Below are 24697 nucleotides of genomic sequence, written 5' to 3' on the forward strand. Positions count from 1 at the left end.
GCATTTCTTATAATAAAGTAACAATTTATAATGCCCATGGTCCTTCTACAGATGGAAAAATAAACAGCAGACCTGAGAAACACCACTGGCTGTTCATTACAAAAGACTGCTAGGAACTTCTAGAATCCCCTCAGTAACTGATGGTGACCGACACTGAAGAAACCTAACAGATGGATATACTGCACGTACAAAAATTGTTCTTCTGCAGCATCAGTAACATTTAACTGCTAGTTACAGATATTTTCACTGTCATCATATATTAATTAGTCCAGTTGTCTGAGAAGATGAAGAACCTTTTGTTTTCCCTCTCTATAGAGTTTTTATACTCTGACAAAATTACTCCCACTCTGAATCACTGGGATAAAGATCAGGTATTTTCCAGATAATACGAGACTCAAAGTATGATATTACAACAGGAATGCTAACAACTTACATGGCACTGTAGTTCCAAACCTAGTAGGATTCAGTACTATAAACCTGTTCTTCAAACTTCTTCGCCCCACTCCTTGGGCCCCAATTAAGACCAGAGTTTTCCTCTGAAAAGGAGGCATTTTGGCTACTTCCTCATAGATCTGGATTTCATGACGATCAAATTCTACATTGAGAAGTGCACAAAAAGTAGTTAATACGCAGTAGGTACTCTAAGAAAAAAAATTAAGCAGTCCTGCTATATATCAACAGACCACATATGAATATATATAGTACTCGAAGGACATTAAGTGTGATACAAGCTTTCTTGCTTTAAATGGGAATAAAATAGTTACCCCTTCATGGACAGCATAAGGTCAGATTATTACCTTCCCTTCAAAGGAGAAAAATTTGAGATTGATCAGAACGGTAAAACTGTGATTAACAATTAGAGAGTTTTCACAGAATCACAGAACGGTTGAGGTCAGAAGGTACCTCTGGAGGGCACCTGGTCCAACCCCCTGCTCAAGCAGGGCCACCTGGAGATGGTTGCTCAGGACCACGTCCCCATGACTGTTGATTATCTTCAAGAAGGGGGACTCGAACCTGTCTGGGCAAACTGTGTCAGTGCTCAGCCAGCCTCAGAATAAAAAAAGTGTTTCCTTATGTTCAGACAGAGCCTCCTGTGTTTCAGTTTGTGCCCATTCCCTCTGGTCCTGTCACTGGGCTCCTCTGAAAAGAGCCTGGCTCTGTCCTTGTTGCAACTTCCCTTTAGGTATTTATAGACATTGATGAGATCCCCCCTGAGCCTTCTCTTCTCCAGGCTGAACAGTCCCAGCTCTCTCAGCCTTTCCTCACGGGAGAGGTGCTTCAGTCCCTTCGTGATCTTTGTATGTCCGTATCTCTCTTGCGCTGGAGAGGAGCCTAATACGCTCCAGGGGTGGCCTCACCAGTGCTGAGCAGAGGCGAAGGATCACATCCCTCAACCTGCTGGCAACAAAACTTTCACTTCTTTTCTCTTTTAACACAAAGTTCTTCTCTGACTTCCACCTACCACAACACGTACTCGGCACTACTGTATCTTCACTGGTCACTATTGCTTTTAAACCACAAAAACTATCTGATCTATCAAATTTATAATCAAGTATTTTACTGCAGATCTTTCAGCTTTGGATACACTAGACTCTGCAAGTTTAAAAACCTAGAGAACGTTGATTCATATGCAGTATTAAGAGATACCTGCATTTCTTGTAGTGAGATACATCATCTTTTTCTTTTTTTTGCTGCTTATTGTTCCGCAGAAAGGCCCTAGAAATAAAAATTGAGACAAACTCATCATTTTTGTTAAATGTGTTTTTCCAAAGCTTATTTACATGAATATATGCGAGTTTAGATTAATTAAATTTACAAGGACTATTTCAGAATTTCATCTATTCTAGGGCAGGAGATCACATCTATTTTCATACACATCAAATGGCATAGTAAGAACTGAACAGAGAAAAAATTAATTTTCTTAGAAAGCTTTGTATAAAGCAGCAGAAAAATCCATCAAAATGATTAATTTATTAACTTTCACTGCATACTGTAAAAACATAATTAAAAGGAAAAAGAGCTAATTCTTATGCCTTTCCCACCTCATTTAGCTTTTCCTCAGCAGGTGGCAAAACTGATTCATGTATCTATGAAGACTAAAGATAGACTTTAGCCTTTGTCCTTTAGTCAAAGGCAAAATATAATAATTAGCATTTTGCAATATTCTGTGTATTCTCACACAGCAGTTTTCTAGTATCTATGAAGGCAGAAAAAACAAAACAATGGAGTCAGAGCAATTCATTAAATTGAATTGAATTGAAATTCATTAAATCTCACCCGAGTTGTCCCAGTCCCTCCTAACAAAGGCCTTTCTCTTCTCTTCCAAAAACTGGCTAGGAATAAGCCCTGCACTTCCTCCTTCTTTGACATGACTAGCCTGGAAAAACAAAAATCATAGGTAACTTGTGAGAAGCATTTTTCTCATCAACATGGTATTGACTGACTTTCACACTGCCAGAGTTTGTCAGTGATGAGTATTGATACATTTACTGCTGAGACTTGGAAATTTGAACTCAGGCGTGGATATTAAAATTCTGTCTCACCGGAACAGTGTCTTGCCATTGAGTATTAAAATTCAAGAATCTTAAATAAAGTAGAGAGAAGTTTCATTACTGGTTGCCCTTAAGTTAGTAAGCTCCTATAGCCATAAACTTTTTGCATGAAAATCCTAAATGGAATTCTGTGGCTCCAGACATTGAACTCTCAAGTGACAAAACTCAAGACTTTATAGTACACAAGTACACTTATTTTGTATTCTTGAGCTGCTCCAAACAGGTTCCAGTGCAGCTTATTGACTCTCATTTCACAAACAGTGAATGCCATTAACACATGCCTAACCATGCCTTCAAGCTTTTTGCACTAAGTAACCACAGATTTAAAATCTTAGTAACTTAAGTATTCCTGGTAATGAAAGTTTGGCTATGATTCTCTATAAAATAATTTCACGGCAGGCTCAGTTCTCAGCAAGTTTAACACATACAAACACACAAACTGTTACGCTTTTCTTCTCCATAACTGGTTGGCCTGTCTCTTACTAACAGGAACTGTTTGCTTTTCAACTCATATGCTTTTACCTGTGACTGATTTTTTACAGGTAGCAAGTTTTCAGTAGCAGTCTAGCGTTTCTAGAACGCACAAGGAAAAACGAAATTTTTTTCCCCAGTGGCATGATCTGCATAGCAACACTTGCAACACACTGTGCTGGTTTAATGCATTTCATTTTTGCCACTGATCCGAGTGTTTAGGATTTAAGATTTATTTCTCCTGGAGTCCCACGAGTTACAAGCTGGAGAATTTGAAAAGCAGTACAGAAGACAGCATGTAAGCTAAATGTCAAAGTACTCCAGAGTTTTGGAGTGTCTGACATCTGAAACTTAATTACCTTGGCAGTAATAAATTTTCTGCCTTCCCTCACACTTTTTACTCTCTTTCTTTCTGTTAGTACTGTCACTGACAAGCACCAGAATTCAGCAACAGTGGTTGGTGTGTATTCAAATATTTTTGTTGCTTTTAAAGAAGTCATATATTGCTCTCAAGTAACATTTGACTCACTATTGATTGTTAACTAGCAAAGGGAGAGCAATTTAGGGGTGGAAAGGGAAATTAATAATGGTAAACTCTTTCCTAGATTGCCACTGCCATTTGCAATTTTGAGCATCTCATTTGAGAAAAGTGTCTTAAAGGCTCACTCATCCCACTTTCAAAGGCACTGATGATGTTTAATTATGTGTATAGTGTCCTGAAAAAATAAAAATAGCACAAGCACTGGACTACATTTCTACTGAAGGACTGAATGTAGAAATACAACCTTAAAGCAGGACGAACTTTTAATATTTGAAATAGTGCCAACCACTTTGATTATGAACATGTGTGTTACAGCTCACAGACACTGACCACCACTGTGGAAATAAAAGATACAGCTTCTCCAAATAGCTATTCTCACCCCTCTTGAAATCCACAGGGTTAATTTCCCTCTCTCTCCTCAACTCTGAACAGTTGGGAAGGGGTCCACTTCTTCTACAGTCACTGTCAGGGAAGCCTTACCACAATGAACAGCCTAAGACCTTCTGCTAGAAATTGTCCACTTAAAATTATTTTGGAAAGTCTAGGCTTATGGTACAAGAACAAAGACAAATAAAGAGTAGTAATAGCAAAATGAGTGCTACATACACAATTTAGACCATTCAATTTTCTCTAGGATTTCAACTGTTAATATCTTGATTTAGCTTGAAATTGGATTGCAGTGTAAATATTTTTTTCTTACATCTACTGTTAAATGGAAGTAGATCATAATTTAAGGAGTTTATTATTAAGGCAGTTAGTGAAGCTTTTCAGTTTTTTATTTTATTTTTTTAATCTTTTTACCAACCTGCCACCAATTTGGATCTTCCCGGTTTACAATCTGAAGAATTTCTCCTTTAGAAAATTTCAAGCCTGCTTCTTTGCATGGGATGAGGTTGTCATTATATGGATTATAATCAAAATGACACTTCACAAAAACCTGAAACATGTAAAAATTTACAAAGCTTAAACATTATAAAATACATTCTGTCAAACTGAAGTAATGGCTTTACCTACAGCACAAAAAGTTTAACATGAAAAGTTTGGCAAACTGCATTTGGCAAGTAAAATACAATCTATGTAAAAAACTGACATATGCCAGCTGAGAGAGTAGAAATAATCAGCAATGCAAGCCTTGGCTGAAGGAGCTTCATGATAAAAATAAAAAGCCAATTGTTCTATTTGGACAATGTGTTACAAAACACTCATTTTTGCATTTCAGTATATACAACTCAATTAGTATTCTGACTTTAAATTACTTAAAAATATAAATATTCTCAGAATGTGAGCACTGTAGTCAAGGCTCATGGAATTGTAAGAATTAATTTTGCCATGAACTCAATGTTTTAAAACAAACAAGATATGTGACTGCTTAAGACTCAAATTCAATGCAGGGGAAGAAACAGGAGGTTGCATCAGTAGACTGGAAACATCTTTGACTTTCTTCTACCAAGTTGGGGAGCAAAGGAAGCAGTGCACCTGCCTCAAATACAGCACATTCCCTCAGCATCTACTCTATGTAAGCACAGCCTATTATAGTCACGGACATTAAGACCCACTACCTGAAGAAATGTCTTACAAGATGTTTCAGATGCAGTGATTTAGAGCAGTAAGTTACTTCTGCAGCAGAGAAATCGACAGCCTACAGCAACCATAAAAGGCTAAGGAACAGCCACCATCCAAGCTCCCGCTTAAGTCAGCGAGTTTACGCTCATCTGTTGAATTCAATGTATTTCTGAATCCTATCAAACAGATTGCTTGGACACTGATCGTGTTATAAGGACATGCAGTTCACTGCAGTTTAGTGTGACTGTGGCTAGGTCATCAGAGGTCACTGGATGTCAAAGACATATGCTTTACCTGTAGTGTACAAATCCTTATCAATCTTAGATATCAATTAGAATTCTTTAGGCAGGCCTATTAGGCCTGGTATTAATCTACTGAATAAACCCATTTCCAAAATGTACTTAAAGGTGAATACAGGTATCTACATTTTAGCCTTCCTGCTATAGCTTTAAATACATAAAATAATCAAAATAAGTCTAATCCAAAATCTTTAAATAATTTTTATGTGATAAAATACCAAGCAGAAGTTTTTTTTGACAGAATTGTTAGAGATGTGCTACTGACCTGTTGAGGAATAACAGTGTCTCTGTAGCTGGGAAGAATCTTCAGAGTGACACTGCCACTAATATTTTTCAGCAGTTCCTGCAATTCTTTTGGATTGTTTCCAACCTCATGGCCATTCACCTCTTTAATAATGTCACCTACATGCAGAAGACCTTGTCGATCTATCATTCCGCCATGAAGAATTCGTGCTATTACCAGATCATTGTTCTCAACTCTAAACGTAACACCCTGAAAGAGGTATGTGACACCTAGATTACCATTGTTTGAATTTCAATTTCAGTTTACCATTATCTCAAGAAAAAATATACAGCTATGGGATATTCTTTCTACCCCAATGAAGAGAGACAGTAATAGTTATTACAGTGTAAGAGTTCCTAATACATAGATAAGCATCAGGTGACCCAAAAGTGCTTTCAGACAAGGTTTTCATACAATTGAACAATGACTGTATTGTTCTTGATTGCATGCAATCCTGTCATTTTGTATCAGGACCAAGCAGATGTTGTGTTAGTCAGTTATGCTAGCAAGTCATTCAGCCTAGTGACTGCCTATTCCCTATCCCATAATTTCTTAAAGAGAACAGGATGGAGAACACACAAATATATTCTTATTTTGACCTCGCAATACTTATCCTATCACCCATTAAATTACACAACACAATAACAGAAAGAATTAAAATGTAATGCAAGAAACTAGGCACACGCAAATGCTTTCACTCGCACTTTAATTTAAAGTCACACTCATCTTCAGTTACTTACCAGTGGTTCTCCTGCTCTTTTGTGAATTCCAAGAATACGAATAGCATCTACTGGAACAATCTGGTTATTCACTGAAGAATTATTGACTTCTGGGCTAGAAGGAGGGGAATCATAACATTTTGAAGCTACAATATCATGTGCTTCCAAGAGTGACTGTAAGGAAACAGAAAAAGCCTTATTTAAATCATGAAATAACCATTTGCAAAAGGATTTAGTGCTGAATAACCACTGAAATTGCTCTTTTGGGACCAGATCTTAAAACTCTTACTTCACATGGAATGGAGCAAAAATTCACTATCATGTTTGTATGAAATACAAGCACTCACATTGCCCACTGTCGTGACAAACATGCTCTCTTGTAAATACAAATGCTTCTTAGGGAAGTATGTATTTCTCTTTAAGAGAAATGTAATTAATTTGGGAGGAATACATGAACTTGCAGGGAAGAAGATGGAAAAAGGAGAATGTAAAATAGTCTTTCGCCTAATGAGACAGTATCTGAGCAAATGTTTAAAGTAAACGAACAACCCACTGCAAAAGAAGTGAAGATAACTCATCATTAGATACTTGTGTCTAATGTAATAAAATTTTCCTCCACAGTAATTTGGAAGTAACTGTAAATTAAAGTTAATTACAGGTATGCAAAGAGTTCTAGCAATCTGCAGAATGAGTACTTTCTGCTTGCATAAAGCCAAGGCAGAATTCTATCCTGTGAATCCAAGTTGACAGAATTCACTTTATGGAAGACAAGAGCTCAAACCTTATAGCTTATGTTTTTTCCACCAGTCCACATACGTAAGTACAAACCAAAAGGAAGAGATCCAAAAAAATATAATCATCTTTGAAAGACAATGCAATTTAGACTTGATTTTCTTGTAAAAGATGCTTTAAGATGTAAAGAAATTATTTTTAAGACAATACATACAGGTAAAACAAGAACAAACTTGTGAAATTAGACAGCAGAGACTTTCTGTCTTAAAGAGGAAAAGGGACACCCTATAACCACCACACATGGCAGTTCAAGATAAAGCATCCTGCGGCACAGAGTCTCACTGACACATACAGGAAGACAAAAAGAAGCAAGCGGAGAAGATGCCTACTAGGCCTCAGACAACATAGCTTTGTTTCAAACAGTGACCTCATAAGATACAGTCTTAAGTTAGATCACAGACTGGTGTCAAATAAATATCTAAAGAGAAGACACTGAGGACAAGACATGATAGGGACTCCCACTGACAGTGACATGCACTAGTGACATGCCAGAGGAAGACAGCAAACTATTAGAAAGTAGAGCTAGTGAGCAGGTGACATTTAAGCAAATTTAACAATTTTGCTATGCAGTCTGCTCCATCATTCTGTAGGTCACCTCCAACCTGAAAGTTGTGCAACCATACTAGTTTAGTGCTAAGCTCAACATGCAAACCTTCAAAGTGTCACAAACCTGAACAGTCATTTTAATCTGCCCATTACATGATGACCCTGCTGATATTTCAACTTTACGTTAGAAGGAGGTACTAATTCACCGATTCAGTCCCTGCCGTTTAGACTGTAAAGACAGCTGCTTATTGTGGCTGCTCTGATAGTGTGGACAGAAACCAAATAAAATTAAATAGTAAAACCAATCATTTGTTTAAATCAAGCAGCTGTCTGATGGTAGCAATTTCTAATTCTTAATTATCCAAGGCACATCCAATCCAGAAACCAGGAGAACAGATCTGTTTCCCAATGTTTGCAAGCAACATTTTCGCATCTTTCTACATTTCCAAAATGAATCCAACTATTACCAACTATACATTTTAACACATTACCACTGACAAAACCAGGGAGATGCACCAGTAGAAAAACTCCAGTTTTCTCTTTTGGTCACATGCTAGAACTAATTGTGCCCAGACTTTATTGCCATGAACCACTAGATTTCTCATGGAGCATAACCATGCTTGTACAGGCCCCTGCCCTTAACGGTCATATAATTTATGGATTATGATCTGATCCACAGTCAAAAAAGACTACTAAGCAAACAGTCTGCCATCCTTTTCAAATTAATATACTCTGTAAGAATCTTCAGTTCTGAAATCTGATCCCATCATCCACATTCTGATCCTGTTAATTCACTCAGTTTCATGGATAAGCATGAATTCTTTCCACTACTACTTAACTATCTCCCAATCACAAAATCTTTTTCCTGCTATTTACATGATGGCTGAGTCACAGAAGGACTATCAAGGGCTGTGCATTGCTGCCCACAATTACAAAATGGTTTCTTTAAGAAAAGTAGATTACTGGTTTCCTTAAAACAAGCAACAGTTAATTTATTACCTTCCCATACCTAACTCTCAGTTTTAAAACTCAAGAATCTATACCAGTTTTAAGAGACTGTTTCCAGCCAGCTGGGTGATGGCATACAGTCCTGAGGAACACTAAAACAAAGTCACTTGGCAACAGGGGCCATGCGTCTTTATCCACTGTCAGACTACTCTCCAACATTTTATATGACTCACAGTAACTTTCTTATTTCAGTAATATGGTTGAGTGATCTGAGAAATACAGTTGCATGAACTTCACTTGTCTCTTTGTTATGGTATCAGAAAAAGTGATATCCTGTGCTCCTGCATCTCCAGAGCTCCCCTGGAATCTGACCTTTCCCATACTGGTGGTAGAACACTTATAAAACCACTGACAAAGTCTGAAAATCAACATGGATGGAATAATCAACAACCATAAAACGGTTCAAAGTTTCTTCCATTCCGCATAGCTAAACAGGATCAGCTGACTATCCAAGACTGGATAACCGTAGAAAGGTTCTCATGGAAAAAATGGTGATGTTTCTGGAATAAGGCATTTAGAAGAACTCTACGTATCACAGGAGATACTGCACAATGGACGTACAGTGCTGTGGCAGACAGTATGGCCCCTTTGTGCAAGATACTGTCATAAAGTAATCCATAGACTTAGAACACACAGACTTCTTTACAGTAGTTTTCTGTGGCTGTACTTATTTGACAGGTTAAAAAAAAAATTTTAAAAAGCAATTCAAAATTCAGTAAACAAAGAAACATTAAACATCCAAGGCTCTCTACAGTGCTGAAGCCAAGTTCAAATTCAAAATGTGTTTTTCCTAAAAACATTCTCATCACATTCTAATAAAAGTTATGAAGCATTGCCTGCCTTATGTGATAACTATTTTCCCAACTGTGATCCAACAGAACAATTAAATTACAGATTGGGGGCTGGAGGGTATACACAAGAGCAGAACAACTCTATGATCTTGAATTTAGGACTCCTTTCCTAACATTTCAGGCCTCAGAAGTACTTAAAATATTTTCATTCCTCTTTTATGCACTAAATATGTGCTAGTCTTCTCTGATAACACTGTTTAAAAGTTAGAACTTAATAAATGGACTACAGGCCCCTAATGTACATGTGAAAAGCAGAGATTTTTAAAAGCTGTTCTGGAAAAGTGAGGAAATAATTTAAGACCTTAGAGAAATCAGGGGGGCTGGTAAGGAGGCATGAATATGTAGGAAAAATAACCCTATAAATTAGATCTGTCTAGGAGGCAATTTAGGATCACTTTTCTAAATTAAACATTTTAAAGGTATGATTAGCCATTATAGAGCTAACTATTAGAAGAGAATACTGGCTGCTTTTCAGGTTAAGTATTTTATTGCCAGCAGAATCTACTGTTTATGATGAATGGCTTGCATAATTCTTAGAAAGGTGAAAAAAACTGAACAAGTTCTTCCGTGAGCAGCAAAAGTGATTCGTCTGCATGTTTAACCACTCCAACAGTGCAATACTTTCAACTCCTCCCTCTTCCCTCAAGGCAACTTCTTTTACCACTCCTCTCGTCTGGTCTCCAGCTACTGTCTGGCAAGACTTGCTATAGCCTTTTCTATGCACTGCCTGTGCCAGCTGGCTCTTCAGTACCTACTGTGAAATTCATAAGAACTTAGTATCTTCCACACTTTGAACCCTGAAAAGTTTAGTTAGAACTAAAAGGGGTAAAAAGTGAAAGGGAAGAAAAAGAAAGGAATGAAAGGAGAAGAGAGAAAAGGAAGGGGACAGTCAAACATAATAGTGTGACCATACATGCTCCTGTACTCCATAAGCTAGTCCCTTCCCAAGGTATCTTCTGTAAAAACGTGTAAAAGAAGTGAAGTTCTGTAATTTGGTATTTTCCACACTAAATGGTACATTCAAATAAGCTATTGCACTGATAATTTGTATACCACATTTGATACTTGCAGGCCAAGGCAGGTTACAACTGTAAGATGACGCTGTGATAAAGTGGCACCGTTCCTGTGTAAAATACAGAATCAGCCTCTAAACCAGTTATACAATAGCATCCATGAAACTTTAAAAGAGTCAAGTCAAGGCAGCTTGTTTACACATTTACTGAACTAGAGAAAGGATGCAAATTACATTTTCTGTAATTACAAATGACATTGTATTTTTCCTTTCTTCCTTACAGGTCCCTTCTTACAGAATTTGGAATATGCCTTCTTGCACCAAATGAGGCAGAAAGGATAGCACTTATTTCCCGAGTTAATTTTCTGTTTCCTGTTCAGAGAAAGAGATATATAGTCTCCCCAAGCCTTAGAAAGAATATTGTATCCACAGTTTGGTCTTCAAATTTTCTTAGAAGCTCTTCTAGAGTGGTCACAACTACAATATCCGTTAAATAAAAACACTTGCTCAAAATAATACTACTTTGGCCTCAGTTGTCTTTGGGAAACGGAAGCACAAAATTAAGGGCTGAAAAGTACACCCTAATTTTAGGCTTCCAAACTGAATCACATCAGATCCACTTTTAAAAAGTAAGTAGCTAGCTGCTCTTTGCCTGTACACAGCAGCCAAAACTGTTCATTGTTTCTGCAAATGAGACTGAAGGCCTCACAACAGGCACTTAGAAAATAAAAAGAAAAATACAAGTTAAAGCTGCTTCAGACTTTTTTTTTTTTTAAAATGAACCCTAATTATGGCAGAGTGAAGGATAGGTTAGTTCTCCAGGGCAGCATTTAACTATCTTAACTATCAAATAGTTTCTTCTCTTCCTTTCGTACCTAATTCTTTCTGTACCATCCAGGTTTTGCAGCAAATGAAGCAGGGAGCTCTAGAAATAGCTTATTTCTCTTGCATACCCATAACTCACTCAACAGTATAGTGAAAGAAGCAGCATGCAATCTTGTTCATAGCATGCATTTTTAAATTGGGTTCCAAGGAAGAATCAACAAACTGTGAACCAGTAAGTCTGATGTTGATACTAAACAAATCAGGAGAAGTTTCCATAAAAAAACAGAATGATTGGACAAAATAGCTCAAGGGAAAGCATCAACATGCTTTAATAAAGGGAAGTCATGCTTCTCAAATCTGGTTAAGTTCCTTGAATGAGTCACCAAGCGTGGCAGCAAGGCAGTTACCATTGATAACATAGATCAATTTCCAAAAGGCCTTTGATAGATAGGCTCCTTTATCAATGTCTTTTAAAGAAACAAAGCAACTACAGGACAAGCAGGAAGGCACTCAAGTGGATGAAAATACTGGTTAAAAGACAGAAAAACTGGGGCCAGGAATACAATATTAATTTTCACAATTCATGTCACCAGGGGATTTCCCACAGGCATCTGGGCTCAGTTCAACACCTGCTAATACACTGACATGTCAGATAAGTGACCTAGGAAATGCGGGTGAGACATGAAATGGCAGGGTTTGCTGCTGCTGCTAAACTATTCAAGGAGTAAAACAACTGATTGTAACTTGCAGGAGCACCTTATGAGCAACAAGGCAAATGAAATTCAACAGCCTGCAAGGGAAAATACAATCCTAATTTAACATATTAATTGACAGACTCAGAAGTGGTATCTCAGAGGTGTAAACAGTACAAAACCAAACCAAACCAACCACCCACTTCCATGTTTACCAAGCCTAGAGGTACCTCTTCTTTACTGAGAGAGTGGTCAAACACTGGAAAGGGCTTCCTAGAGAAGTGGTCGATGCCCCATGCCTGTCAGTGTTAAAGAGGCATTTGGACAATGCCCTTATTAACATGTTTTAACTTTTGATCAGACCTGAAGTGATCAGGCAGTTGAACTAGTTGAATATGCAGAAGTACTTCTTTACTTTGAGGGTGACAGAGCACTGGAACAGGCTGCCCAGGGGGGCTGTGGAGTCTCCCTCTCTGGAGATATTCAAAACCTTCCTGGATGATGTCCTGTGCAACCTGCTCTAGGTGAACCTGGTTTAGCAGGAGGGTTGGATTATATGATCTCCCGAGGTCCCTTCCAACCCTTGCCACTCAGTGATTCTGTGATTATAGTCCCTTCCAACTTGCTATTCTATTCTATTCTATTCTATTCACCAGCTGTTATAAAGGCAAACCAAATGCTAGGAATTTTTAAGCAATGAGTAGGAGATGCAATGGTAACGATTACACCACTTCATAAATCCATGCTGCTGTCAATGACTCTGGGAAGATGTATACAGCTTCGTTTCCCTTCTTTTTATGTATTTGAGACAGACAGACATGCATATACAATGAGGTCTCTCAAATCATGAGTAACATGGAAAAGCTGATTAAGAAAAACTGTTCAATCTCTTCCTACACAAGAGCAAGGGAATATTAAGTCAAATTGACAGGAGACGGTCTCAAAAACAAAACAGCAGTCTCTCCACTCTGCTGGGGGATGTTGTGAATGCCAGAACAAGCTGAATAGTTTCATGGAAGAGAACACCACCCCAGGTGGATGACAGTACTTTCTCACTCAGAAGTCTAAGCAACAAATCACTAAATCCTCACAAAACATTTTGGAAAGTATCACTGTTGGCTTGTCCTAGCCTTATAGTCTGCACTACATGCCTACTGCTGGGGACAGGGAAGGAAAGCAGAAGAGATATTTGTTAAATGGACCTTTAACATACTGTCGTGGTTTAACTCCAGGCGGCAACTAAACACCACACCACCGCTCGCTCACTCCCCATCCCAAGTAGAATGGAGAAGAGAATCGGAACAGTAAAAGTAGGAAAATTCGTGGGTTGATGTAAGGATGGTTTAATTGACATAAAGTAAAATAGTAGTAGTTGCAGCAGTAATAATAATATTAATATACAAAGCAAGTGATGTATGATGCAATTGCTCACCACCTGCCGACTGACGCTGAGCCCATCCCCAAGCAGCAATCGCTGCCCCCCAGCCAACTCCCCCCAGTTTATATACTGAGCATGACATCATACGGTATGGATGGAAACCCTTTGGCCAGTGAGGTCAGCTGTCCTGGCTGTGCCCCCTCCCAGCTTCTTGTGTACCTGGCAGAGCAAGGGAAGCTGAAAACATCGACTGCTGTAAGCACTACTTAGCAACAACTAAACCATCAGTGTGTTAACAACATTATTCTCATACTAAATCCAAAACACAGCACTATGCCACCTACTAGGAAGAAAATTAACTCTATCCCAGTCAAAACTAGGACACGTATGATTAGGAAGCACTAACAGACTGCAGGGATAATGTAGCATACATGCAATTTCAAGTCTGCTCTTTATAAATCAGAGAACAAAAATGTACAAGCAGTAGCGTAAACATTGGCATTTTTCTTCACTAGCTACTTAGGAACTTTTAAATGAAATGTCTAAGTTGCTTAAGCCTGAACTAATGGAGTAACTGACACCAGCACTATGTTGTGCCTTTCTGTAAATACGACCACTGAACAGGAATGAAAGCTGGGTTTGGCTCAGTACTGGTTATTCACTGCAATTAAAATTCTTATTTGATCTCAGTCTCCTACAGGCCATTTCCAGTCTCCACCACAAAGATTCTTTGCCCAGTTGGTCTCTGGTCTTTGCCAACTCTCTTCAGAGATCATCACTACAGTGCCTTTCAGAGTCAGTCTACTCCAGCAAGTACTAAGTCCTTTTCATCCTTTCATTCATCCTCTTTGACTTGTCAGCTTTAATTTCTCAATCTAACACAATGGATCTTTGTCAGGTCTGTCACTGCACCGTTTGGCCCCCAATTCCAATCTTCTTGCATCGCAACTACCAATTCTTCCAAAGTCATCCTCTCCTTTTCCAGTACAGACTTCTGCTAAGGGATCAAAGACTGATTTGAAGGTTTATTCACCAGTAAGTCTCCAAATGATAGCCTTTGGTCCGTTAGTTATGATGCCCTTCTGGACAAATAAGAGACCAAGGGAGGCCAACATACTGCTCTTCAGAAGAAGCAGAGAAACTGTTAGCACTCAGAACAACTACTACCTCAAAAGCTGAGCTCTTAAAGTGTTTCATCTTCCAACAGGCCACAGCTTGACAGCATTTCCAGTGTTTATCTACATTAATAGTAATGCACCTCACTGCTATGTCTCTATAATGTATAATGGAAACTTAGGAAAAAAATGTGTGTTTAAACTCATATACCCAAAAACCATCTATGACTCCACCTGTCTGCCAAAAGTACACTTATACTGTGGCAAAAGGTTTGCTTATGTTACTCTACAGGATATCTGTAGCTAAGTACTACAGTGAGCTGAAGCCTGCCTAGCAAGTCCATAATCTACCAAGGATTTACAAACCCTAATCTTCAAGGGTCAGTACAGAAGCTGGAAAGAGCTATAGAAAACCACCTGCTTTTGACAAGCATATGTCAAAACTTAATTTAAGTACAGCAGCAGTGAGAGTGATGCAGATCTCAACTTAAGCTGCAGTACAGATCGCATCACAGAAGAATCACATTCCTTCACTCTGCAAACTGTACATCTTACACGAGTATGAATGCCAACAGCTGAACTGAAGTGCAGAATGGTCAGTTAACAGGAACTGAGATCACCTGGAAATGCAAGGATGATGCCTTCAGAGAATTGCTATGGAAATTCCAGTCATCTAGGAAGTAAATGTTTGTCCAAGACTTATAACAGAAACTGAAGTGGTTTTTAATACAAGTGAAGATATGCTTGAGGTGATATCAAGGAATAAAATTGTGCTCATTCTTAACCCCACATGTCTTCTGCTCTACCTTTCATTCAGAGTAAAATCCTACATATTAAAGTTTGCTACAGTTCAGGGTTTTTTCCATTATTATTCCTAGATCCATACGTGGACACTGATACAGTAAGTTGGCAATATACAATAAAAAGGTGGCACCTGAAAATGAGGCTCCTTGAGTATTCCAACCAATTCTGCAATATTTTCATCTTTATTTATTAAGGGACTGATGTCTTCAAGAATTTCATTCACCAGCTCCAGGTTGTTGTCACTGACAGCCTCGAGTTTAGAATCTTCCAGTCGCTCATGAGCCTGTAAGATTAAATATATGAGAATATACTGTAAATAAGTTTCAAATAGTTCCAATTTATAAAATTTTTAACTAATTTCTTGGTGCAACCTTTAGCAGGAAAGCCAGAAAAATTACATATAGTATAATCTGTATATTTTGTCTTTAAAACTGCTGAAGGATTTTGCATGCTTAACTACATGACTCAACAAACTTTATAAACAGCACCTGTTAGAGATGCTTGTACATCCTTATTTCCTATAAACTCTATGCTATATAAACCAAATAGTCCTCTCTGAACAGTATAGTGCCACAGATCTTTTCTGCTTCAGAACTCAGTACAATTACACCTTCTAGAAGGACAAAAGAGGAACTATGGGATCTGCTCAGAAAAAAAATAGTCTGCAAGAGAAGCATTTACCTCAGGCTCCTCTCATTCCAACACCTTCAGAATAATATTGTAAAGGGAAGTCTGCATAACTAAGGAAATTCTCAAGAAAATCTGCAGCATAGACAGCTAACAGTATCCTGGGCTGCATTAAGAATAATGTTGCCAGAAGGTCGAGCTCTATTCAGCACTGGTGAGGCCACCCCTGGAGTACTGTGTACAGTTCTAGATATACTGGAGAGAGTCCAGCAAAGGGCCACAAAGAGGATGAAGGGACTGGAGCACCTCACATTTGAGGAAAAGCAGAGAGAGCCGGGACTGTTCAGCCTGGAGAAGAGAAGGCTCAGGGGGGATCTCATCAATGTCTATAAATACCTAATGGGAAGGCGCAACAAGGGCGAAGTCAAGCTCTTTTCAGAGGAGCCCAGTGACAGGACCAGAGGCAATGGGCACGAACTGAAACACAGGAGACTCTGTCTGAACACAAGGAAACACTATTTTTTATTCTGAGGCTGGCTGAACACTGACACAGTTTGCCCAGAGAGGTTTGAGTCTCCTTTCTTGGAGATATTTAAAAGCTGTCTGGACATGGTCCTGGGCAACCATTTCCAGGTGACCCCACTTGAGCAGGGCGTTGAACCAGGTGCCCTCCAGAGGTACCTTCCAACTTCAACCACTCTGTGATACTGTGATAACTTTTCATCTCTGTCTAGAGCTATTGCTGAAGACATAACCCTTTCCTGAACACTGCAGATACTTAAATTCATGGAAATGTAGGAGCTTTGAGCTGCAAGAGGAACATCTCATAAATCTGACTGCTTCACTTATTACAGGCAGTGCTGTATCATAAAATTAGGGAATAAGAGGAGGCCAAAAATAACGAAGATTCTCAATGCACTCAATTAAGAGTTATTTACAACACCATAGCAACAAGAAGTTCAAAAAAGAACAATCGTTTTGGTGTGTAAAAACACAACAAATAAGATATGTTTCGGAGTCCTCTATATATACTTCCCATAAACATAATTTGAATGCACAACACATCTACTTCCTTATTAGTGCTTTAAAACAGATGTTAAAATAAAATTTTGCTAAACCCAGAAAACTTTGTTTCCTGAAATCATCTGAATATTAAATTCTACTTCATATCTGTAAAATGGTATTTCTGCAGGACTGATGATCAAACACTGGAAAGGGTAATTTAACATAGATAAAGACATTTCAAGCATTCCCCAACACCAACACGCACAAACTAAATGACCATGACTACAAAGTCATAGGAAGCTTGGCCCCTACACACATTCTCCTTAATAAGGGAATGCCCTTTTGTACATAATATGTACAGTAAACAATATTCTTTTATAGTTTGCTTTTTTTACAGCAAGTAAAAACACAAATCTATTGACTTCTAAACACACTCCAACTGCAAAACCTTTGTAGCATTAGAGAATATGGGTTGCCTTCTTTCTCACTCATTTTCTTTAAAATACTACCACTAACACAGAGTATAATCTAAATACAAATGTCATCGCCCTTCACTCCAAAATCAAGGCCACATATAATACTGGGAAACAGAAAGTTTATCAGTTAACAACCTCTAATCCTGTAGTATGTTGGGGAGTAGCAGGATATGGAGAGGTATGAATAATTTAAAAAAAAAAAAAGCCAAATGTTGAAACAGTAAGGCTTCTGCCTCCAACAGTCTGACATCCTAAATACTAGACTCAATGTTTATAAGCTACTCCTAAGATGTTACCTTGGTCTGGTTTAGGCATTCACCTGGTATGCTACAATACTAAAACACAACACTGTGACTGCAGAAAAGAAGATAAAGTTTTGAGGTTCAAAAGAACAGTTAATTCAGGAGAAGAGAATTTTGATAAGACAGTACAGTAGCAAAGCTGGGTAAAATTCATGCATGTTCCAAATTCAAAAACTGTTTTTAAAAAAGCACAATTCTAAAGGCTAGTTAGGATTCTGCATAAACATCAGTAAATGCAGGAAAATGCATTTTACAGTGATTACAGTTACTTCCCCTTTCCCCTACCACCCACTGAAGAATTGAAAGGTACAGTAAAAGAACCCTATCTGAAAAACGATCTGCAATTTCTACCTTGATGCCTTTATTCTAGACAGAAGAAGTGTGAAATGAACTTAACACAATTTTAAAAGATTAGCCAAACTTTGCACTGTAAAATATTATAAACTAACTACTATACTTATTGCTTGCCTTCAATTTTAAGGACTGAAACAAAAAAATAAGCTTGTATGGCTCATGGCACATTTCTCTAAGTTTCTTTTTGGCCTTTTTGGGATACTTTACGTAATGATTAGTCTTAATAACTGACTAATAAAGGAAAATGAAAAACCTTTTATGTTTCTGGCCTGGTCTGAAATGAATCCGCTTAAATAATCTGACCATCTCAGGGTCCTGAGAATTGCCCATTCTGTTAAAACTAATGGAAAAACAAGTTTTACATATTTTTAGAGACAAATGGATACATATGAACTACATATACTTCATGAAATATGTTGTCATTTTGATCTTGTCCTTATTTAGCTCTGCTGGTTAGGACTGAGGTTTTGGGTAAAATTCTGAAATAACTACAAAAGAAAATATGAGTGAGGTCATGGCATATGAACACAATTAAAACCTTTCAACATTCTAGATAAAGCAAGTTTATAGTTAAGAGTCTGTTTCCATGACAAGCACTTTTTGCATCTGCTAGTCATTAAATTCCACATAATTGTAATTGGCCATTAAAGCACAAATACATGATAAGAAAAAAAATGCATTGCAATAAACATTTTCTTTATGATAAATATTAGATTAAAGATGATGTATGCAGCAAATACTGAAGTTGGAAACAACTCTAAGTAAGAAAATGCTTTTACTTACTCTAGTAAATTCAGGCAGTCATCTCACTAGCAGATGAGACATATCCATTATTTCGAAGTTTATTACTATGCAATGTCTTCCACTTAAAACCAATTTTTTTGAACAGCTAAACAGAAGTAAGTTCTTATATGAATTCTTACAAGAAGTTTTCCTTTCCAGATTTTTATATTGAGAAAAATCCCCGCACAACAATCCTTAGCTTTACAGAGTATTTCATGCCTGCCCAGAGGGCATTGCTTTCAGATGTCTATTCATATTAAAGACACAGCTACATTAAAGTTAACTATTTTTTCCTTGTGAAAGGAGCTTATTTTTATGAAGTAATATTAAGAAAGAATATGTGCTGTGCAATATTGACTGCACTTCCTACTACATTTTAATTACAGAGTCCAAAGATTTTTTTGTAAATATCTCCTTACCTATTTATAAATATGTACCATTTATCAATAAAAGATTTTCATCATGCAAGACCAAAACTAAGGATAGCCCATGTCTCAGAGAGCTGACAATCAAAGGTCCCAGTATTACTCTGAGATCCAGGAAAGGGCATGGAGAGAATATTTCACTCGGCTGATCGGGAAGTCATTTTGAGCCAAAACAAAAAGAAAACTTGTTTACGCCATGGGGGGAAGAAGGTTATTGCTCTCACTTTTCATCTTTGGCAAAAATGCTAAAAGTCAGAAGGCATCCGGGTTTGCACGCAACGGTGGTCATGAGACTATATCAACACCAACTGCTTCTTATTTCAAGTATTTTGACATTTTCTTCATAAATAATTTTACATTATTTCTGCAGTCTGTGAATTTTTCTTCTTCCTCTAGATTCTTCCATATAACAATGAATCAGCGTGCACAGAAATTACATTATACTAAATCTTCACCTTCAAGAACTCCTTCAAGTCTTTTAATAAGACATACCATGCATAAAAGCCATTGTTAATACCTCAATCCACGCTCAGTGTTCATACAAAAATTTAAGAGTTAAAATATTCCCAAAGTATACTCAGAGCAGCAAGTTTAAATACCTTAGCAAGTGATCTTACAATAGGGTTTTCCATAATTCCTTTAAGAAAAATCAGGTCTATTTCTTCAGCACCTGTCGATGTCGGCAGATCAGTAAGGTTATCCAGGACCTGCTGCATGGCTGCTGACAAAACAAAAACAAAAAGTAAGTACTGTCCAAAACAGGCTTGCATAAACAATATTCACTCTAGAGGAGTTAAGCAGCCAACTACATCTCCTGAGAGCAAGTGGACGGAATGGAAAAAGAATTTTGTTTTTGTTGTTTCAAAGGTGGAAATAAAGGATCTATCCAAATCCTTATCAACACAATCAACTTAAATCCATGCCCAGTACATTCCTTTCAAGACTCACTATTACTTAAAGATTGGAAAAAACAAACAAGTATAAACTATGTATAAGGTATGCATAATCTTCCAAATACAATAAAAGCAACTCTTTCACGAGTCTTTTCATTTAATCTCTCTTCTGAGGAAGATTTCAGCCCTCATACATACACCAACCATGAATTTTACAATGCTTGTATAAGCAGATGTCATTGTTTTTAAAATGAATACATAGTTCCAAACCAATTTTTTTAACCAAAAATTTGCTTCTAAGGCAGCTCTTACCTTGGGGATACTTGTGTCTGTCCCCAGCAGCTGTTTTTTCAACCGGTTCTGACTCACTGCACTCCAGCACTAAAAGTGTAGATGGTGCAGATGCTAACACCAACCTGGCACCACAACACACTGCAATGGGAAGTCTATCCTACAATGCAAAACATACCGTGCTTGCCCAGTATCCTCAGTGGAGATTTTCCTGACTATGTACAGACTCAGAGAGAGAACTGCAGCAACTCGCGTGAGAATGAACAACAGTGCCCAAGAAAAAGGTCAGAAAATCCTATCATCCCAGCTGTCCTGTCCTGTGAAGTCATTGAGGTGAGTGATGAGAATTTATTTTATAACGATGTGCTTCAACCCTCCCATTTAAGATATAAAAAAGCCACATCTTTTATGTTAGACCACAGGCTCAGTATGTTCACATTACAAGAGTTCTTGTGCATTCGGGCACGTGTGCACTAGCCCTTAAGCAGGGATTACATCTCCTAGCCCCAAGCTTGCAGAGATGAATATCTGCCAGCTTAGGCTGATCACGAAAAGGGGGCACCCCCGGAGACAGTTACGATGTCCTTCGCAAGGGAAATGGTCATTCTTCTCCTGTTTTCCAACATATGACTAAATATTCTTATCTTGTAGTATTATCTTAGTAGTGAATAACCTATACTGTTCTTGTTTTTAACTGTATTCTTTTAAACTCCTGCTGAGTTGTATGTGCATGCTCAGACACATACACAGGTATGCTAAAAAAAAATCTTCTGTTGAGATCCCCAACAAGCTAAATAGCATTAGAACAACCACTGTGTACTGCAAGGCTCCGCATGTTGCATAGCAGCGTATATCAAGAGAATTAGAAAGCATATATGCCCTTTCTCCCACACAGGAATTTACCCTTAACTTTCCTCATTGCTTTATAATGAAAGCTATTATGAAACACTGCACAGTAACAAAAAACCCCAGCATTTCTCAACACCTACTTTCTAATTTCAATTCTTCCCAGAAAATTCCATCCCAAGAAAAAAATTTCTGGCCATTCTTTCTGTCAAGTGGAACTGCCTTTTCAACAATCAAACTGTCTTGTGCGCCACATTTTTAACTACAGCAGTGTATGTCAAAAGACTGCATTTTTAAAAAACATGTTTTAACCATACTTCTCGCTTTCAAAAAGTGAATCTTCTGTGAAACCATGAGTAGGAGGGAAAATGACACTTACTTTATACTTTCAGATTTTGAAGCAATATTATTTCTACTTTTTTAATAGACAAAGTGCTGTTAGTAATCACACATTAGGTAAAGTCACCAAATCAACCTGTAAATAGTCCACATCTTTCTCAGACTAGCTATGTCTTATACCTTGACTAGTTCAGCTGCAAGCGCAACTGCCTTGTTTCATGTTATCCCAGTTCCCAGTTATAGATTCATGACTCTTAATGCAGTCACGCAATCCATAGTATTTGTAGACGTAGACAGATGTTTCTAGCCAATTTACGTAGTGTACGAAGTGCTGCATAAATACTGCGTTATAATAATAAGCTTTCTTTACATTTTTACATTTTTAACAGTTATATAAATTGTTTTTAAGGAACATCAGGTTAATGCTTTTGTTCTTACCAATAATTTGAGTAAAATATAAAGCTTCCTTCAGGTCAAAGCTTGTGCCTCAACTACCAGTTGCAATTCCAGCACTTGATGCTGACAGAGGCATGCATGATAAAGACATTCCTTATATATCTCCATGTTAATAAGCTGTTTCTTACTAACCCCTTCAGAATTCTGCCTATCTTAGAATGATCAAATTAAAAAATAAAATTCCTACATAAATTTTATCATCAAAGACAAACTGTTGAGAGCAACGCTAAGCTTCACAAGAAGATTGACTTTCAAGCTTTGTGCAACTAGACAGGATATTTTCAAATGAGTATTTTACTTAATAAAGGTTTCACAAATTCTAGCATCAAAACTATGTATTTTGGCATTCTTGGAAAGCAGCAAACACCTTTATCAACATGCAGAGTTAAAAAAAATTCACAAAGGCAGATTTGCATACCAGGTGATCAAAACCAAAACCATATGTTTTCAGAAACAGCTTCCTATTGCTATGCATCTGATGGTTGCCTTCTCTCATGGCACAGCCACCATGGTAAGAGTCTTCTCAGCGATAAATAGTGTTGCCTCAATATTAGAAAGAAAAACAAAAAGGCAGGCATATGTAAGTTGGGATAAGGCACCTTTACTCACCCTGGACTGTTGATGCTTGAACACAATGTGGGTGTCTATATTGCCTCAGTGTACCTAGTTCCCCATCTTAAGGGGAAGATCTTTCTAAGTAGTTGAATAAAGAAAAATACTGTTAAGTATCCTTTTATTTTAACCAGCTACAGGGTTAAATAAAACATTTTTAGCACGAGAGAAAGCTTTAAGAAGCTTCAACAAGGTCTTTGCACCTGTTTAACTGGTATGTGGTAACTAGTAACTAGAGCAATGTTTATATGCTTCACTGTGCTTATATGCTTCACAATGTTTCACTGCTTTACATTCACCTGGCAAAAATATTCAGAACATGCCAAATGTTATTTTTCAAAAAGGCATCAAGAGCATCTTCCAACAGGAATTATGTCAGCTGATTTATTTAAAAACAATAGAACAACAATACATGGGTACTTTTTGTGACAGACTAGACTAAGCACTTTAATTTCATGATTTTAAATTTATTATGCAAGTCATGAGTCAGCTTCAAACGTAGTTCCCGTTTGATGTGAAATGCTAATACTTGCTCACATGTGAAAATAGCTTTGAAAGTCTAAGTAACATATTGACCTACATATGCCTTAGATATTCATCTGTGTACTTTCAAACAATTTGATTTATCCAAAGACAATCTAAGGGGGGGGGAAGACACTTTGGTAAAAGTATTATAGACCCTCTTTTTATGTATCTATTCAACAAGCTTTTGTTTATTCATTTTTAGGAAAAAAAATCTTACTAAATACAAACAGCAGGGGATATGTTGTTTCCAGGCTTAATTATAATGATCTTTCAGAATAATGTATAAACACATGGAATTTCAAATAGCAGTCTTTAAAACAAATTCACTTTTTTCTTTCCTGGGGCAAAGCCACCTTAGCTCTTTTCTAAAAGTGTCTTATCTTTGAGCAGCAGGCATGAAAGCTGATGTAAGTACTCATGTAGGAAAGTTTTACTTAAAAGATCAGGCCCTATCGAGCAAGAAACAGACAGAACTAAGGAGTTTAGAGACTACCAAATCTAAATACTCTATCAAAAATTGCCTTTTGAGCCTCCCCTCTCTCCCCCGGCAAATCTGCCCTTGAAATGTTGACAGAGGTTACTCACTGGAGCAGGGGGAGGAGTGGAGAAGACCTGTAGAACTTGCCTCTAAGTCAGGCATACAAGAACTAAGGACTACAGTGAAGAAAACACGCAGCCTGGTAGTCAAACTGCATAAACCAGGTTGTCTAGAGTGCTCTTTATTGTTGAATTCTTTGGTGTCCAATAAAAAGCAAACGTGTGCTTTTCCTTCAGTGGAAAATTAATTGGGTCTCTCTTGCCTCTCTCATCCCATCTTTTAGAGGAAACTGGTAATAACACAGCAACTTTGAGAGCCTACCATGTACCTCCTTCTCTCTCTGACGACAAGCCTTTTTCCAAATTCAAAGACCCATCTGGGTAAAATTTTAAATTCTCATCACAATGCAAAAGGATTTGCTTTTGTGAGGACAGCATGAGATAGGCATGGTTGACTAAAACGGTTAACAAAACCATCTAGGAACACACACATTACAAGAAACACACATAGACAACAGCCTCCAGACAGAACAGGAGGAACTGAGCAGCAGAAACAGGCTCTCCGTTGAGGAAAGGTGTTGAAATAAAGGGATTCTTAGGAAAAAGTGACAACAGAAATGAGTTTGAGCTGGGACTCCTACGAGAAAATGAGATTACAATGGGACACCCTTCACTCCAGCCCCTGGTGGTGACTGAGAACACAGGCACATGTGGAATTAAGTTCCACAGTCAATTTTCAAAGAACATCTTCATAACCATAGAAAATGTAAAGCAA

At 37.7% G+C, this 24697-nt stretch overlaps 1 protein-coding gene across 3 annotated transcripts in view; it reads right to left on the bottom strand.

Annotated features, from left to right (window-relative positions):
• The window catches only part of MPP6 (membrane palmitoylated protein 6), a 37893-nt gene extending 17749 nt beyond the window's left edge, over nucleotides 1-20144 (bottom strand). For 2 of the 3 annotated variants that reach the window (XR_004841971.1, XM_009638669.2), the window contains exons 1-8: nucleotides 20023-20144; nucleotides 15582-15734; nucleotides 6450-6602; nucleotides 5692-5919; nucleotides 4370-4501; nucleotides 2278-2377; nucleotides 1648-1716; nucleotides 434-595 (exon numbers count right to left, since the gene is read on the bottom strand). Coding sequence is in view for 2 of the 3 variants with exons in the window: in XM_009638669.2 (XP_009636964.1) it covers nucleotides 434-595; nucleotides 1648-1716; nucleotides 2278-2377; nucleotides 4370-4501; nucleotides 5692-5919; nucleotides 6450-6602; nucleotides 15582-15734; nucleotides 20023-20139 (1114 nt within the window). In the remaining variant the exon portion in view is untranslated. The remainder of the gene's footprint in view (nucleotides 1-433; nucleotides 596-1647; nucleotides 1717-2277; nucleotides 2378-4369; nucleotides 4502-5691; nucleotides 5920-6449; nucleotides 6603-15581; nucleotides 15735-20022) is intronic. The other variant, XM_035894087.1, reaches the window with a different exon arrangement.
• Nucleotides 20145-24697: the final 4553 nt, after the last annotated feature.

The sequence above is a fragment of the Egretta garzetta genome, unplaced genomic scaffold (genome assembly GCF_000687185.1).
Source record: "Egretta garzetta isolate BGI_Z169 unplaced genomic scaffold, ASM68718v1 scaffold94, whole genome shotgun sequence".
Lineage (NCBI taxonomy): Eukaryota > Metazoa > Chordata > Aves > Pelecaniformes > Ardeidae > Egretta > Egretta garzetta.